This window comes from Choloepus didactylus, chromosome 2, assembly GCF_015220235.1.
Source record: "Choloepus didactylus isolate mChoDid1 chromosome 2, mChoDid1.pri, whole genome shotgun sequence".
Taxonomy (NCBI): domain Eukaryota; kingdom Metazoa; phylum Chordata; class Mammalia; order Pilosa; family Megalonychidae; genus Choloepus; species Choloepus didactylus.
In genome coordinates, this window is record NC_051308.1 from 86,976,009 (window position 1) to 86,994,289 (window position 18,281).

General features: G+C 43.4%; 1 protein-coding gene across 1 annotated transcript in view; it reads left to right on the top strand.

Annotated features, from left to right (window-relative positions):
- ASTN1 (astrotactin 1) overlaps nucleotides 1-18,281 on the top strand; it is a 360,836-nt gene that overhangs the window by 162,699 nt on the left and 179,856 nt on the right. Inside the window, exons 6-8 of the mRNA XM_037825286.1 lie at nucleotides 3,023-3,172; nucleotides 4,199-4,366; nucleotides 12,683-12,767. Coding sequence (XP_037681214.1) covers nucleotides 3,023-3,172; nucleotides 4,199-4,366; nucleotides 12,683-12,767 — 403 coding nt within the window. The remainder of the gene's footprint in view (nucleotides 1-3,022; nucleotides 3,173-4,198; nucleotides 4,367-12,682; nucleotides 12,768-18,281) is intronic.

Consider the following 18,281-nt stretch of genomic DNA (forward strand, 5'->3'; position numbering starts at 1 on the left):
ACGCTGTGTACAATGGCAGCATGCACCGAGGCCCAGAGGAGCACCAGGGAATGAGTGGAAATCTGTTCTTGAAGGCCTTGGGGAAGCATCTACAGGAAAATGTTGTTTGAGCTGAGACTTGAAGTGTAGGTGTATACCAGGCTGACAGGGTGACAAAATGGCATTCTGTGGAGGAGGAAATAATATGTGCAAAGTTGCAAAGACATAAATGATGATGGTCTAGTCAGGGATCTGTAAATAATTTACTAGAATGACACTTAGGGTGCAGATTTGTGGGTTGCTTAGGGAATAAGACTAGAAGACCAGCAGAAGCTGGAAAGAACATGGCCTTGATTCCAAGGGATTTGAACTTGATACTTCAGTTGGAGTCATTGAAAGCTCTTAAAGATCCTGGATCCGGTGAACTCTGTGTTGTGAAGGATGCCTTGGGGGTAGGGTGGAGGATAGGTGAGAGTGAGGCAGGGATGGCTATTGCCATAGTCCCAATGGGAGATGATGGTGTAGGTGGGGATGGAGAGAATGGAGGCAAGAGAAATTTGGGAGCAAAATGATAAAGATTTAATGGCATTGGTGGTTGCATGGGAGTGGGAGTTGTGAATGAGAGAGACATTAGACATGATAAAGTTTTTTGACTTGGAAAACAAAGTGGATGGCAATGCCATTTGCTGGGCAGTGAAATTCAGAGGGGAGAGGTGTTAAGGGAAGGTGGCAAGTTTAGTTTTTACTTTTTCTAACTTTTTATTTTGAAATAATTTCAAGTGCGTTTAGTCTTGGCTATGTTGCAAAGGTATGTTTTGGTGGTCGAGGCTAGGCTTGCCCTGATGATGCAGATTTGTGAGTGTGAGGAAATAGATTCCATTATGAAAGGATACTAACATGCATAGAATATCTCCAGGTAGGAAGGGACAGAGGACTCAGAGGCTGACATCACCAGTAAGGCCCTCCCTCCCATCTGTTGCCGACACACCCACCTCAGGGGACCTGTTCCCCACTTGTGTCCCTGTGGGTCCAAAGGCTCCACTGGGTCTGAAGACTGAATAACACATTGTTCCTTGTGGGCCACAGCCTCAACTAGACCTGTGCTTTGATCTTGGCTCTATTCTTTAGTAGCCCACTGACCTTGGATGAGTCCTGTAACGTCACCACCCCTCTGTGTCTCTATGGGAGCTGCCCTCATAAGATCGTGGTGATACTGAAATGATTTGAGCCATCTAAAACCCTGAGCACTGTTGCCTGACACATACCACCACCTCATAAATATTAACTATCACTATTAATTTAATCTCTTTGAGATTTATTTTCCAGATATGTAAAGTGGATAGTTATTGTACATGCTTATTGGTTTGTTGTAAACAAGAAGACATTAACAATAAAATAATGTATGTAAGACAGCAGTGTCAACCACCTGTTTAGTGTATCCTATTGGATGCCTTTTAATACTATTACTAATAAATATTAACCTAGGACACAAGAAAATTACAAGACTCACACACCTTAATTGGCAACTTGTCTTGCTTCCTTACTTTCTCACATGTGTCCTGCTTCCTGTGAAAGGTCTTGCCTACTATGATTTTATCCTCTCTACTGGAAAAAAAAACAAAAGCAAACAAAAAAAACTTCCCCACCCCATCCCTTTCTCTGTCCCTACCTACCTAGGAGTGTTTCTTATCCCCCAACAGTTATTTCCTCACTAAGTTTCCATTTATAATCTTATTCCACTGATTGCAGGACTGTAGAGAACTTTCTAGTACAACAACATTTCCTATGCAGACAGAGCAACATTTTCTCATTTTCCTCATTCCAGGCCTTGCAGAGTAAGAGTCATTTGGTAAGACTCATGCCCATAAAGTAAGGGTGAGGTTCCTCAAGCTCAAGAAGTTCATCCTGAAGATGTAGTTTGATCCTGAGAGTGGAAAAGATGCTTTTTGGAGAGCACCCTCTTTGTGGAGGGGTGGTGTTCTGGTTTCTAAACTCCCGAAATGCAAAATACCAGAAATGGATTGACTTTTATAATGGGGGTTTATTAGGTCACAAATTTACAGTTCCAAGGCTATGAAAATGTCCCAATTAAGGCATCAGTAGGACGATGCCCTTTCTGAAGAAAGGCTGATGGCATCTGGGGTTCCTCTGTCACATGGGAAGGCACATGGCTGGAGTCTGCTGGGCCTCTGCTGGGGTTAGCTTCTGGTTTCTGTTGCTTTCTCCAAAATATTTCTAGGCTTCTGTCTTAGCTTCTCTCTCTCAGCTCCTGTACGTCCTTGCTTGTTTCTCCCAGGGTATTTCTCTCTAAGTGTCTGGGGGTCCTCTCTCAGCTTCTCTAGGGCAAACTCTGGATTTCATCTCTTAGCTTCTCTCCAGGTTCTGCTTTCAATGGCTGGCTCCAAAATGTCCCTGGGCATTTTCTGAGTATCTCAGTCTGTGTCAGCTCTGATGTCTCTTGAGGACTCTAGTAAACTAAGTAAGACCCACCCTGGATGGGTGGGTCCCATCTCCATGTAAACAACCTAATCAAAAGGTCCCACCCACTCTAGGTCTACCCCCACAAGAGTGGATCAAAAGAACATGGCTTTTCTGGGGTACATAACAGATTCAAATCAGCACAGGTAGGAACTAAGGAGATTTCAAGTGTGTGGTTAAAACATTCCTACCACCATTTAGCAAGAGGCAGGCGCTCAGCCAGGCAAGTGGATGGGATGTATGTGTATGGAGAGTTCCTTTATGGTCACTCTTGTGAAACTGGCCCAGGGAACAGTGCAGAGGACTTGCACTCAACTGACCATCATTGACCCTGAGAGCCATCACTTGGCCAAGTCCCCTCTGATTCCAGCTGATGATGTGGTTTCCCATGAGGATTAAGGTCCCTGAGGTCATGCGGTTAGAGACAGTTCCCACTGAGGACCAGGTTTGCCACCTGCCTGCCCTCTTTGTCAGGTCAGTCAGAGGAGAGTGAAAGAGCAAAAGACCAAGCTAGACTTGTAATGCCAGGATTTTCACCATGTGTCTTGCTTTGTCTTGTTTTCAGTGGGCTCTCCCCGAAGTCCCGTGAATAAGACCACCTTGACGCTGATCAGCATCACCAGCTGTGTGATCGGCCTCGTGTGCGCCTCTCATGTCAGCTGCCCTCTCATCGTCAAAATCACCTTGCACGTCCCCGAGCACTTGATCGCTGATGGTGAGCCCACTTCTTCTGAGGATGAGACCTCCTCCCCCAAAGAGGATGGTTTTCAGGTTGGGCAAGGGGTTGAGAAACCAGAGAGCTCTGTTATGTATTACTGTAGTAAGAAAGAAAAACAACTACAAAAACATAAACCCAGTAAATGAGGCTTAGGGCAAAATAGGATTATCCTCAGATGAAATCAATAAACAGATTTTAGAAAAAAAACAGCAATTAACAGATCATCTCCTCTTCTCTATGCCTCCTCCCTTTTTGCTTGTTTTTAAATAAGACCCTGACTTGGTAGAGAAATGCAGAGCACACTGTCCACAGGTGGGTAGACATTAAGATTCACTTCGCCTTTGAGAGAGGTAGAGCTAAATGGAGTAGAAGAGATGTTTAAGGATTAGCGATGCTTCAGTTTGGTATGCCCAAGTGGAAAATTCTTAATTGCAGTAGCTCACTCTAAGCCTAGAACTCTGAAGCAATAACTTGTTTTCATCCAGGGAGCCCCCTATATAATGAGGGAGTAATATAAGTTCTGAGAGCCCCTGAATTATTTAAGCCCAGAGCACCTAATTGACTTGTTAATGTCTTTTCTCCCGGTTGCTGTAAGGCTGAAAACAGGTGGGAACTGTCCGCGGTGCTAGAGGGCCTGCTATTTCATGGCAAGCGAAGATAGGCAGCAGATCCTTGTTGCTCGGACAAGCGCCAGCGCCTGTGGCTGGGTCTGATGGAGCGATGCCAAGGCCATCACAGAGCGGCTCTCTCCCTGTATCCCCAGGAACTTCCTGATTGGGATGGGGTGGGGCAAGGAGGCAGGACATGATATGGCTTAAATGTCCCCAGCCTCACAGAAGCCCAAGTGATGACTTAGTCTCCATCTGCTGGTCCCTTGCTCTGGAGCTAATGAAGGGCCAGGACTTGTGAAAGTGCTGAGCTCGGATTGGGACCAATCTTGCAGAGTGGCCTTTACTCTGCCTGCAGTGACTTGTGTATGTTTGTGTGCATGCATGGGCAAGTTTCCTCTCTCTCCCCCTACAGGGAGCCGCTTCATCTTGCTGGAGGGGAGCCAGCTAGATGCCAGTGACTGGCTGAACCCTGCCCAAGTGGTGCTCTTCTCTCAGCAGAACTCCAGCGGGCCCTGGGCCATGGACCTCTGTGCAAGACGGCTCCTGGATCCATGTGAACACCAATGTGACCCCGAAACTGGTAGGCGGGAGCACCGGGCAGCGGGTAACTGTCAGAGGGATCATGCCTCTTGCGATCGGTTCCCAAAACTCAGGCCATCCCTCCCAAGCCCCGCTCCCCCAACTGTCCCACTGCCAACAGGAGCCTCGACCATGCCATACAAGCTGCCAATGTGGGATTGGGCTGCTGAGCACACTGGGCTTAAAATATGGGGTCACCTACTGGCAGAAGCCTTGGAAGGATCCTAGGGGTCTCCATAGCCTGTCTGTCATCCATTCAGTGGATACTTAGCTACTGGGGCTGGACTTCTTATGAGTATATCTATTATAGAAAATTTAGGAAATTCAGAGAATCTCAAAAAAGAAAATTATAATCATCTATAATTCATCTATAATTCCTGGAACTAATCTCTTAAAATCTTAATGTCCTCCCTTGCAATCTTTCTCTATACATGATTTTTTAAGAGGCTTGGAAACATACTAAATCTAGAAAAGTTTTCCTGCTTTCTTCACTAAATGTTCTCCTGTGAGAGTTTTCCAGAACCATTATAATCCGCAGTAACATAAATTAATGGTCATTTGGTATTTCATTGTATGTCTGTATCATAGATCATTTAAACAGTCTTCTATTATTTGACCTTTAGGATGTTTTAACTTTTTAATTTTTGTGAATACCACTAAAATGAACATCTTAGCATATCAGTGCAGGGCACATTTGAAGTTATTTTCTTCAGATGAATTCTTAGAAGACTGACTGTTGGGTAAAAAAGTATGGGCATCTTTAAGGCTCTTATACTCTCCAATGGGACTGACACTTCTTGGAGCAAGGGTCCAAATTTGGGCAGGGCGTGCTCCAAGCTGAGCTCCAACGTACCTGTGAGCATGGATCCCTCATTCTGTGTTGCTCTGCACTTTCATTATACAAGGGGCTCAACTACAGTAGTCTTTATAAATACCTATTTCCAGCAGATTGAATACCACAGATAGATCCTTCCCAGAGAAGTTGAATGCTGCTCTTCAGAAAAGGAATGGGATAAGGACGTATCTAAGACCTGCAAGCAAAATATTGCAGGAGTTGGAGTCCAAATCCTCAAGCTCTCTGCACATCTTCTACACCACCCCTTACCTGCCACACACATCTGAACTCACACACACACACACACACACACACACACACACACACACACACACACATACGCATACTCACACCCATGTCTTCTTCAGACACTGAGGCGGAGGCATCTTCTTAGAGGTTGAGTCTAAAAGATCCAGCCCCTACTTTGGTTATAACCCTTTGTTACATCTTCTAGGGATGATGATAGGTAACTGCAGTATCTACAGTTCACCTTCCTATGTCTAAAAGTTGTTTTTACGTGGGCCCATCGCAGAGGTTCTCAGCCGCCGTATGGAGGAGAAAGTACAGCATTTTAAACATCTGATGTCTAAGACTATGCTTGCTTGCTGCTCCTCCCACACTGTCAGGCAAACACCACACCAAACAGATGGGCTGTGCACCATGCCCAAAATCCAGTGTGCTCGGGAGAAAGGGAAAAGAGCTCATCTCAGAGCTGGGGCCTCTCCATGCAGCGGAGTGAGGCCCTGGTCCTCTGTTCTCCAGCTGGTTGGATGAGGAGGACTCGGGGGCAACCTCAGTTGTTAAACTCACTTCTGAGAGAAGAATGATCTCCAAAGGGCCTTGGGTGCGTCTACTGGGATTAAAACAACAGGAAATACCTTTAATTACAAATCAAAAAAAGAATTGATTTTTTTTAAAGCTTGGAGGGTGTCATGGATAAACTGAAGCAGCCTCCTTATTTCAGAGCAATACCTGAATTCCCAGAGAAGTTACATAACTTGCCTAAATTCCTATTGCTCCAAAAGGCAGAGTCTGTGTTTTATCCATCATGAAATCAGAGCAGTGGTGGGATTATAAAGGGTTGCTTCATGTCCCCAGACATTTCAGATCCAACGTATTTGTATTTCAAACACTATTTCAGCCACAGCCACTCCTGAACATCACTGTTCCAGGTGCCAGGCACTGAGGAAGTGGCTTATCTACAGCAAAGGTCTCCCATTAACTTTCAGTGCCTTCAGATGTCTTCTTTCTAATACTTGCTGAAAACGACTTTGCGAAGCCCCTCCCTTGCTAATGGCTTCCTTGTATCTGTGACAACTAATGAATTTCCAACTGGAAAGCCATGGAGAGAGACTGAAAATAAGAGCTGAAACCCTACAACAGAACTAAGATGCAACATCTTCATTTTGGGCAGCAGCTGAGGAATGATGTTGCAAAGACTTTTATTTTCATGAATACTTGAATTGGAAAGTTCCCCCTTCCAATCCTGCTCCTTTCTGTAGATGGGATGATGTGGTCATCCCACACGCTCATCAGTAAGAAACTTTATCGCCTCCCACACTCTATCCTGAAGTCTTTCTCCAAAGAGCTGAGTGTGGGAATTGGCTGCAAGTCAAGTCAATGTTATTTTTGCAATCCTTCAGTTAGCTCACTTGGAAATGTCATAGTGTTGGGACATGTGCTTTCCCAGCCATGCTGAGGGGTCTGCCCGTCTGGATGTGTGGAACTGTGTAAATGCACATGTATACTTCTTCACACACACACACACACACACACACACAAACATAAACAGTCTACTGCAAAGAAACAGCCTCTGGCACCTGTAGCTCTCCTCAGGGATTCTTCCTAAGAGTGTCCCACAACTAAGCATGTTTCTCCCCATCACCTGCACAGTGATCCAGAATACTTCTGACCTATAGAACTGTAAGATAATAAATTATTGTTGTTGAAAGTTGTAAGTTTGTGTTAATCTGTTACAGTGGCTGTAGAAAATGAACACACCGGAAAAGGAGAGAAAGAACAAGCAGTGCAGTGCTCCCTTTTTATACTCCTCCCACCCCAATTTATAGAGGGTACCTATATAGATCTTCTAAAGATGTGTCGGGAACCTATGAAGAACTCAAGCCGGAGGGAATTTTCTGCTTTGTTTTCCATTCCAGCACCCTGTACATTTGCATTGAACAACAGATTATTTAGGATGGATAAAATGTTCATAGAGCTCTTAGCCCAATGCCAGCATATAATAAGCACTAGCAAATGTTGGCTGTTTCCATAATCATCATGGACCCATAGACTTTCTGATTTGAATTTGGGTTTACCTGAGAAATGGTAGATGTTGTAGTTTCCTGACCGTTGAGACAAATATCATTCAGTGGGTTGGTGTAGACAACGGAAATTTATTGGCTCATGGTTTTCAGGCTAGGAGAAGTCCAGAGTCAAGGCACGAGCAAGGCAATACTTTCTCCCTGAGGACTGTGGCTGTCTGGAGCTGGCACCAGCCATTTCTGGTTCTTGGCTTTTCCATCACATGACAATGCACATGGCAGCATCTTGTCCTTTCTCTTCCGATTTCTGTTGACTTCCAGCTTTTGGCCACTCCCTGTGGCTTCTCTTTCCATGTCCAATTTCTTTTGCTTCTAAGGACTTCAGCCATACTGGATTAAGGCCCACCCTCATTCAGTTTGGACTCACCTTAACTAATGACATCTTCACAGGCCCTATTTATAAAAGGGTTCACATCCACAGGACCAGGGGTTGGGACTGAAACATGTGTTTTTGTTTTGTTTGGTTTGGGGGGGTGGGGGTTGGGGACCAATTCAATCCTCAAAAGTAGGCCCACGCCCTGAGGGCTGTTAAACATTTCCCATCTTTTGCTGAGTACAGTTTGACCCTTTACAGCATCTGTCCTTCCCTGAGAATAGCTGTTCTAGCTGTCCTTAACTTATAGCAAGTTATGCCTCTAGAGTTTGGATGTTTAGCAACTCAGGAGGCCTGTGGGTTAAGGTTCCCAGGTTGTCCACAAACAACTTTATAAAGTATACTGTGTTCCATTTCCACGCCTGCCCTTTCAGGTGGAGGTGGGGAAGAAATCAGTGGGGAATGTGTGGAAAATGGAAAATGGTTTACAATAAAAATATTGATAGGTAAAGTTTTTTGAGAGCTCACTCTGTGTCAAGCATTGTGCTTTACTTAAATTATGTAAGCGAATTGTCACCTATGAAGTAGATGGTATTTTAAACTCCATTTTACAGAGTCGTTAGCTAATTTGCTCAAGGTCACTAGCCTAGTTAAGGGCCAAACCAGACTTCCAGTGCAGGCTTCTTGACTCCAGAAGCTACATGCGTGATCACTAGGCCATCCTGCCTTCCCACTGCTCCTGCATCAGGAAGGGAAGCAGGATGGAAGGATTAGAATTGTTCTCCTTCTGAGAGGCCACAGCCAAACTCCAGCCCTCTCACAGAGCACTCGGCCGACCCACACAATGGAATTCTCTCCCAGTTCCTCCCAGGTTTGTTACCCCAAGACCTGTCTCTGGTCAAGCTGGGCTAACAGCAAAGCACCAAAATTGTATGGCTTAGTGCCCTGGCTGGTGGTCCAGCCAGGATTGGCCCTTCCCTGGAGTTTCTAAGAGGCTTTGTTTGTTTTATTATGCCCTGTTTCTTCTTTTTTGTGGAAATACAGACTACCTTGTTCTAAGTCTCAGCGACTTCTCTCTCCCCTCAGTTCCTGGCCTTAGTTCTGCCATATGGAAAGCTGTGTTGGTTTCACACACCTGCTTAATTTCACTTCCCCCTTCAATCCTCATTGCCCTTTTCAAGATATGTAGCTTTCATGGGTCTGCAAGGAACATGGGCTTCCAAGCTAAATCAAGTTTTAATCTCCACCCAAGATGTTCACTGAGGACCCTTCTGTCCCAGGTATTCCCACAAGCTAGACCCAACCATGTAAAAATGTGTACAGCCAGGTTCCAGACTCAATCCAGCCCACCTGTCCTTTGCTTCCTCTGAACTACTGTTTCTCTCACTGGCCTTCCCTGGTTTTTTGAACCAAATTTGGCAGAGTAGCTCAGCCCCCATTTTGTCCTTGCTGCCTGTCTCTTGCTTACTCATTCCAAACTCACTTTTCTGGCTCCACTTCAGTTTGTACTTTGGGCATGTTTCCCACCGTGTCCCCTCCCGACATTTTGTGGGACCCTTTGACCCTGGGCCTGCCTTTTGCCTGTTATCTCCACAGGGGAAGGAGACCAGAAAATTAGATACTGCCTGAGACCAGTCTTACAAAATTTCCCTTTTTAGACGAAGCACATCCAATTCCGTTTGATAAAAGCCAAGAGCTACCTGTAACCTGATAGAGGTTCCTTAGGGCTTTTGGTCTTGACCTTCATTTACCTCATGAAGAACTTGTGGTGAGGCTGTCATGTCCAAGGAGCCCTAGCTTTGTGGTCTTTCTTCAATCCTTGGATGAAATTCGTGCCTCAGTCCTTTGTCTGAAGAATGGAAAATGACAGAAGGCACTGTCCATTATACAAAGTACCTCAAGACATTTGCCCTCAGGCAATTCAAGTGTAGCCATCTCTAGGCCCTGTACTGATCGCTCAACTCACCTCATGTGTGCTGCTACTGCCTGGCAGTGCCGTTGCCTTTGATTGCCTCCTGTAGGGCACACTCTCTCCCAGCTGGGCATCTATGCGTGGCTGTGGCACGTCTCTCTATTGGATTCCTATGTGCACCACCACAGAGTAGGCAAGTCATGTGTTCCCCGCCATCTGTCACAGCAGATGCGGGGACTGTAACACTCCTAGCTTAGGAGGGCATCCAACACCCTTGTGGGGTCTTTAAAATTCACAGCTAACAGTCGGAGCCTGTGCTTGCACGAAACCCCTCTTAAAGTGAAGATTTAGCAGTTGGTTACCATAGCAACTTGCCTCATCAAGTCTTAACTCCTTTCAGTGTAGATGGCCAAACTGGTTCTGAGAAGGAATACTTAAGAGGGAAGTTTGGTGGTTTCCGGAAAAGAGGATCATTTGAGAGGCAAATTTTGGAGAGCCTCAAATTCTATGCTGATATGTTTTAGAATGTCTGTGTTTCTCTGACTTTGGGCTGCAAATGCCATTCTATGGAGAACATCTTCATCTGTTGTCTACAGTGTGTCCCCACATAGTAATGAATGATCAAAGCCTCATAAGGAGATAATGACTATGAAGGCAATTTGAGAAAGGTAAATGTGCTATTGAAATGGTAGGTATTGCCATCATTAGGAAAATAAGCCTCTGCTTGAACTCTGAGTTGTTATAGCGTTTATTTTTACGTACTTTACGCTAACTAGATTTCAGATGTGGAAGAGGATGGCTTTTTTGGCAATCCTTTATTCTAGGCTAGGTGTCCATCTGAGGCTTTTGTAAGAGTCCGAGTGATGGGCTTGGCAACCTCCCAAGATTACTTCCTGTTTTTTATCATCATACCCATGCTCAATTGTCCACAAGGACATCAAAATAGGATCTTCCCCTCAGAAGGAATATATCTGGAAACTTGACCCATTAATTGGCTTAGACATCCACATTTTGGGTGGGAGGTGGTGGTGGCGGTGGTTATCTGTGATTTTAGACAACATTCTTTAATTAATTTTTGTTTTCTATTGTACAAGTATTTATTGCAGGCTTATTCATATTGGGGGGCAGTGGAATGCCCTTGTTCCTGCCCTTGTGTTGCTTGTAAACTAGGGTCTATATTTGCGTTGAAACTGATAAGGTATCCTATAAGTATCCTAATACTTTTTTTTCTGTTTCTTTTTCTTTTTGCTCTACCTGGTACTTGTCTTCTTTATCTTTTCTTCTGTCAGAGAAACAGCCTTCACCCGCCAGCCTTATCATCAATTACATAATTTCAAGCTGTGTTTTTGTATATTTGACTCAGCTCCCTGACCATTTCCAGATATAGCTCAGTACCACTGCAGCCAGTAAATTGGAATCTGTTGTAGATCCAGCCTATGTGGAAACCTGAATTTTCCATACAGGAGACAAAGTACTGATCTAAAACTCTCTGTGGAGACTTCAGAAACTAAGAAGTTACTCCTTTTCACTCCACTCCCTAGCACACCTAGCTGAGCAGGTGAGGGGAAGAAAATGAGTGTGCAGCCCTGAAGGACAGTGGTTTATGGGTCAATCTTGAAATGAATGATTGAGCTAACATTCTACCAAGAACACCCATGCCCAGACCTTATCTCAGACCCTTTCCCCTTAACTGTGAGACCCCTTCACTTCATTTTTATTAGGGTTTATCTTTGGAAAGAGAATATAGCACTCAAAGCTCATGTCCTATTTCTTCATATCCTTTTAAATGTCCTTTCCTTGAGAAATAAAGAAACTGTATGACCATTGTCTCCTTGGGGCATGATACCTTTGTTATTTACAAATTTCAGGTAGTCACACCCTGTTGTTTCACTAGTTATAAATTAAATAACCAGCCAGTGAAAAAAGAAAACCTAGTGCTTTAGTGGAACTAGTTTCAGTAGTTTGAGGATCCATACCACTGCATAAAGAATTATTAGCATAAGGAAACACAACAATTTTCCTCTAGATCGGTATTAAGTAGAGCAATGATTCTTCATCTTTTGAGAATCTCAGATAATGAGATGAATGTTATAGAACCCTGCCTTGGAAAAATGCACTTATGCACATACATGGTCTTGCAAACAGTTGCAGAGGGTTCCAGGATTTCTTGATATACCAACAGGGTAACTAATGGTAATGAAGCATAGTAATATCCTAAAGAAATATAAAATTGTAGATTATCCTTCTACCTACGACTTCCAAGATGTTTAGCCATTTTCACTTAAAAACTAAAATCCATAATTCCTATAAAACCATAATAGGTATACATGGCCTCCTCTAAATGTGGTAGCTGTTCTGTGGGCTAGTAAGATAGCAGGGTAGGAGGAAAGGGCCTTTGGAGTCAGGCATAGTTTCAAATCTTAACTCTGCTACTTTGAAACTATTGGCAAGCCCCTCACTTTTCTGAACCTCAGCTCCCCCATAAGCATCAAGTAGCTAGTAACACTTACTTTTTCAGATTCTTAGAAATATTTGAGTATATGACTCATGTATGCTGCCTTTAAACTTTTATTGATTATCTGGTATGTACCTTGCAGTGTACAGGAGACTAAGAAAATAAAGATGAAAGAGTGCCTTCCCTCAAGGGGTTTTTGGTCTTCGTGCTTACGGAGCACCTATAGTAGGTGCTTTGTAAATGTTAGATTCCTCCACCAGTGGAAATGATCACCTGCTTGAAAATGGAGTGGTTGGTGGGTGTGTTCATTCGTGTGGCAGTGGGGAGGGGAATATTAAATAATGGGATTTATTGTCCGGGCTGTGTTGCTCTTAGAGGCAAAGCTTAATCTGACTATTTCGTAGTAATTTTCTCAAGCACAGGCATGTTAACCAGTTCATTCTTGTTTCTGTTTCTTCCTCCTTACCCTGCTCCTAAGGGGAATGCCTCTGCTATGAAGGTTACATGAAGGATCCAGTACACAAACATCTTTGCATTCGGAATGAATGGGGGACAAACCAGGGGTAAGTGAGGGAATGGCAAGCTAGCCGGTTCCCAAATTATCACCTCTCCCTTACCCAGACATGATGTGAAACAACTGTGTGTGGAGGAATAGAAGTAAAGGGTGGTTATATTCTGAACAGCAAATGGGTAAAAAATGTCACTGTGCATTTCCATATTTATACCATTCCAGTGACGTCCATATCATCTTTTTCTCCATTTACGAGTAAGGAGATGATGCCTCTGACTCGCAGCCCCGCAGCCTCCAGCTGGGATCTGAAAATCAAGCTGTCCCTCTCTTCCTTTTCACACCACCACCAGCCACGAGGATTCCACAGGCAGAACTTAGCTGATGATTTTGTTGGAGACACGCAAAGCCACGCAGACTCCAGGGTAGCTCTTCCAGAGCTTGACAAGCTTTGCAAGACTGATATGAGTAGGAACTTGTTTTCCCCAGGACTGTCAGCAGGGGTGAAATGCAAAGACTCAGGAAGAGCTATGTATTGAATGAGATAGTATTTTTGCCTGATCCCCAGTTACCATTTCCCTGTGAGATCTTTGCTGCCCCACAAGCACACATAACTAGGATAAAGTAGTTACTTCTCAATTGCTTCTTAAAAGCAGCTTTCTATTTCTAAAACGATGTTGAGAGCTTGCCTTCTGCATTGGCTATGCTGCAGAGAGGACAGGAGGATAGAAGGATCAATGCATACTAACTACTACTACCAATCTATGAAACAGGAAAAACTAGAGCGTAATCAAGGCAAAAGACATCTTGGTATAATTAATTGGACTGCAAATTAGATGTGTGTTCACATCCTGACAAGGTGGAAAAAAGAAACCTGTACAATTTCAGGCATAGCCATGGAGGACGCATGTTCCTGAGGTCGATGATCAGCCCCTTCTGTATGATTCTGGTGAGACTAAACCTAAGGATATTGAATGTAGTTCTGGGTCCCTCAAAGCAATAAATATGGAGACAAATGGGTGAGAGTTTGGAGAAGAGCAATAAAAATGATTGAAGAGTCCACAAGGGTGATTTATGATGAAGGGAAAGAAGAACTCTACTCTGAGAACTTGGCCCGCTGATGACTAAGTCAAGGCATGATAGATGCCCAGAGATGTTAGCAGAGGGCAAATGTTCTGGAACAGGTTGAGGTTGAGGTATGAGGACAGGAGAGAATGGATTTAGGAAAAGGAAATCTGAGTCACAGGTCAGCAAGCTTGGGGGAGTCAAAATGCCAGGAAATTTTTCTGTCATTGAAAATGAAGGATTGCTCAGTTTGGACTGAATTTCAGATTTTACCACAAAATTTAGAGAAAGGGTTTTGTAGAAGTGTAAATACATATGAATGGCCCTGTTTTTGAAAGACTGGTGGTAAGGGCAGGGGGCTTAGCTAAAACAGGTCTATAGAGCTGTGAATAAAAAGGACCACTGGCTATTTGAAGTCTGCTTAGCCCCCTTACTCTCTTAACCTCTGAAATATTTGCATGGTCATTGGAGAGGCAGAATTTCAGCTTAGGCTATGGCCTTACTGAGAATCTCAGTTGACTATGATTCTTACTGAGAAAAATATTGTAAAGTTCATGGATAAGCCCCTCTCTATCTCTTAGTCCTCAAACTTGCTGCTGAAGAAAAACAACCACAAAATATCATTTCACTCTTTGCCCTGAATGATCCAGGCTGGCTCTGTGCAGTGATTGGATTTGGTGGTTAATCGCTCAAGCCCTCACAACCATTGCCTTGCAGACAGATCTTGCGAGGATGGGCCTGACTTCACTTGGTAATTGCACAAGCCCTCTTCATTCCCTCTGGCTGTGTGTAGACACAATCCTAGGATGTAGACAAGAGCCTCGAGGGAAAATTGTGGAGGCCCCAGACTTGGTGTCATTTAAAACAAGACAGGAGAAAGCACTGAGTTACAGACTGACAGGAACATTAGCCTCAGGAAATAGACAAGGAGACCTAATCTGTCATTTCCATCTCTAATTTCCATTATTCTCTGATCATCACTGTTTACAAGTTCTCATTTTGGACCCTAATAAAATAATGGAGTAACTGTTAGGAGGGGGGAAAAAGTGACTATCTTGAGAATAATGGAACTAGGAGTGATAAGTAGCATGAGTTTATGTATATATAAAGTGCCAGACAAATGACTGTGCTCTTCCTCATAAAATGACAAGATAAAAGAAAAGTAGAAGATGCCATACGTCTTGATTTTAATCAGGATTCTGATGCCTAGCTCCTTTAAATGATTCTCTCAAAATAAATCAACATTGGTTTGAACAGGAATACTGTCACTTGAATTGAAAACTGCCTGACAGATTGCCAACTAATGATACATATTGGGATATTATGGAAAAATCAATGGTAGACCTGATTGTCCTGAATATTTTATTTAATGTTCTAGAAGGTGCAGGTAAGAGGCAATGTGTGAGTATTTATGTTTTCCACTTAGCGTTCTGCATTGCATACATTCAAAGAGCTGAGTATTCTTTTGAAGTAGAAGAACCATATCCTAGACCTGTAAGAGTTAAAACAAATTCCCGTGTGGAAAATCTAAGTTAATATACCAGGAGAAAGTAGCAATAAGTATTTGTGACTTTCAGACAAGGAAGGAAATTGATCAAGGACAATAATACAAAAAGTTACAAATGGATGATTCTCTGAGACAGAATTTATTCCATATGGCTTTATCTACCCTCTGCCTTGTGGCTAACTTACCTGGACCGTGTGTCTGTGTGTGTCTGTGTGTGTGCACATGTGTGTGTAGCCAGTTTATTTATAGGTATCTTCTCGCCACTTTCCTTCATCATTTATTCACTCATTCATGTTTTAAACAAATATTCACCCCATTATCTATTGTTGGCCAGGCTACCCTAGGTTGCTATTTATAAGAAGATGTGGTCCCTGCACTGGAGGAACTAATAGTCTAGATAGCAATATAGGTATATAATGAATAATAGTAATGAGTTCCAAGACATATTAAAATAACAGTGTGTGCAAATGTCTATGGGATTATAATCTAAGGGGTGGCTTATGTGGGGATGAAGAATCTGTAACTGGGCTTCACGGAGAAGTTGGATTTTGAACTGTTCTATTTGACAAGTAACAAAGGTCATTCTAAGCAAAAAGAACTGCATGTGCAAAGGCATGGAGACAAAAGAACATGATTTTTCCAGGAATGACAAATAGTTCAACGTAGCTTAACAATGCAGTATACAGAGACAAGAGAGGAGATGGCTAAAGTGGGTGAGGATTAGATTTCAAAGGGTCTTGTTTTGAGGCTTTGAACATTAAACCTCCATGTATACGACCGTAGAATTGTCAGCAGATGGGAGAATGTGTCTGTGACATGGTGGGATATCTCCTCACAGCATCTTATTTTTTTGGAGCCCTTATAAGAAAGCCAAAGAAGCTTAAAAACCAAACAACAACAAAAACAATCCACAAACAACAATCTCTTGGGACTATCTAGATTAGAGTTATCTGGATTCTCCAACTTTAAAAAAAAATCCTAAAATTCTACAGATAAAAATGTGCAAGACCAAACAGCAAAGAAGGACAGAGAACTGGGGACTGCACCTACAAGGTATGTGTATCTAGAAGATTGCAATCTTGGTGATCCCAGTTCTGCCAAAAATGCCCAAGAAGAAGCGAGACAGGTTCCAGCCTAAATGTATGGATCTGGGAGGGGAACCCAGTCATTGCGGCTCACCTGGGTTACAGGATCCAGATGGCAGATTCTGTGGATTGTAAAATCATTGAACTCACTACACAAGACGGTCCTATTCACTGAAAGTAACAATAGCTTCAAAAAGATTTAAACAAAGTCATGGATGACAGATTTCTAATGGGTTATTAAAAGAACATGGGCTGTTTGAGGTTACATCCTCAGTTTTTGAGGTTGGCAACAAAATCAATCATTCCCTTCCACAACACAGCCTGTGACACTCTGCCAGACAAAGTTCTGAGGGTAAAAGGATTCTAACCCAGTGCGAGGGTTTACCAGTCTTCTCTCTACCCTGTGTGAATCCATGGAAGCACTCCCAGCCTGCCATCCCCGTGGCTTCATAGGCACAGCCAGAGTCTGCATTTGATATTTGTTTACTAGGACAACAAGGACAAATTGAAAATTTTCACAGTTGAGAAATGAAAACATTAAGTGAGGGTGGAGGAAGCAAGAGAAATTGATTTACATGAAAACAGTAAAGGAGGGAAAAAAAACAAATTTATTTAGCCACTTTGGAGATTATTAAGAAAGGCTAGCATACTGGTTTTTATGTTAAATTAAAAATATACCCAAGGGCCTCTAGATACATTTTTCAGAACACCACAATTAGATTAAATTCATGTATTTGAAGATTCCCAGTAAATAATACTCCAATTCCTTTTTCTGGCATCTCAGATACAGAGGGCAATACCAAGGAGACTTGCCACTAGAGAAATATGAAATGTCACTAGATTCCAGTGCTGAAGGATGATAGAGTGCAATTCATGAGGTGGGAGGAGACCTGCTGTGCAAAATGAACAAGTGTTTCACCCAGGTTTTAGAAGCTGTTAGGAATGGTCCTGCTCATTAAAAGACTCCTTCATTCTCTGCCTACTCAGGAGGCTCCACACTCACCAGGATAGGCATGCACGCAGGCACACACTGGCCATGCTGCCTTAATGTGACCTTTCCACTACCCCTGGTGCTCACAGTTCTCTCCTTCCATTTCTACAATGTCTCCCTAATTTTCAACTTCCCAGGAGGGACTGCTTAGGATTCTAAATCTGCGTAAGGAGCCAAGGTATCGAGCCATAGAATCGAGTTTCCTTTTCAAGCCAAGAATGAATGCTATATCCATTGTTGCTGACATAGTCTTGTTCAAAACAGGAGGTAACTTTCTTTGGGTTCATACTTCACATTTCCCTAGAGGCTCCATGTCAGTACAATGACCTGAGCCCATTGGAGAGGATAGCTTTGCCACTAAGTTCTAGTATTGAGTAGAGACCAACCTCCACAGATTATTCAAAAAGACCCGAAGCCCAGCCTCTGTTATCCTGGCCACCTAAAGCTGAGCAATAACTTCCTCTCAGCTGTTTGGCAATCTTAACACAAATGCTAAACCATTCTGGGGCAGTGACTAGATTGCTGAGCTGTAGTTCTGACCCTAACCCAGGTCTTGAGTGGTGCTTGGCATTCTTTGACCGGTCAAAAGTCTCTTCAGAAGTGACTCAGATGGAGTCAGACAGCCCTGCAAGACATGTGGCATTTTCTGACTTTCCTTTTCCCATTTCTAACTCCTCCTCTGGCTTTTACCCTCACCCTACCACTACTCTGGTTTCTGTATCTCTGATGCCCATTCACATTTCTTCAGCCCCTCAGACAAGATTTTCCAGCCAGGCTCTGCTGTTCCTTTATCTCTGAGCGCCTTCCTCCCTTGCCTTCCAGCCCAGACCTCATTGTCTGTGCTCAGCTCCTATCATTGCCCAGCCATCTACAAATGGGATTATCCTCCTTTCCTCTGTGCCTGCCTGCCTCTGGCTCTCA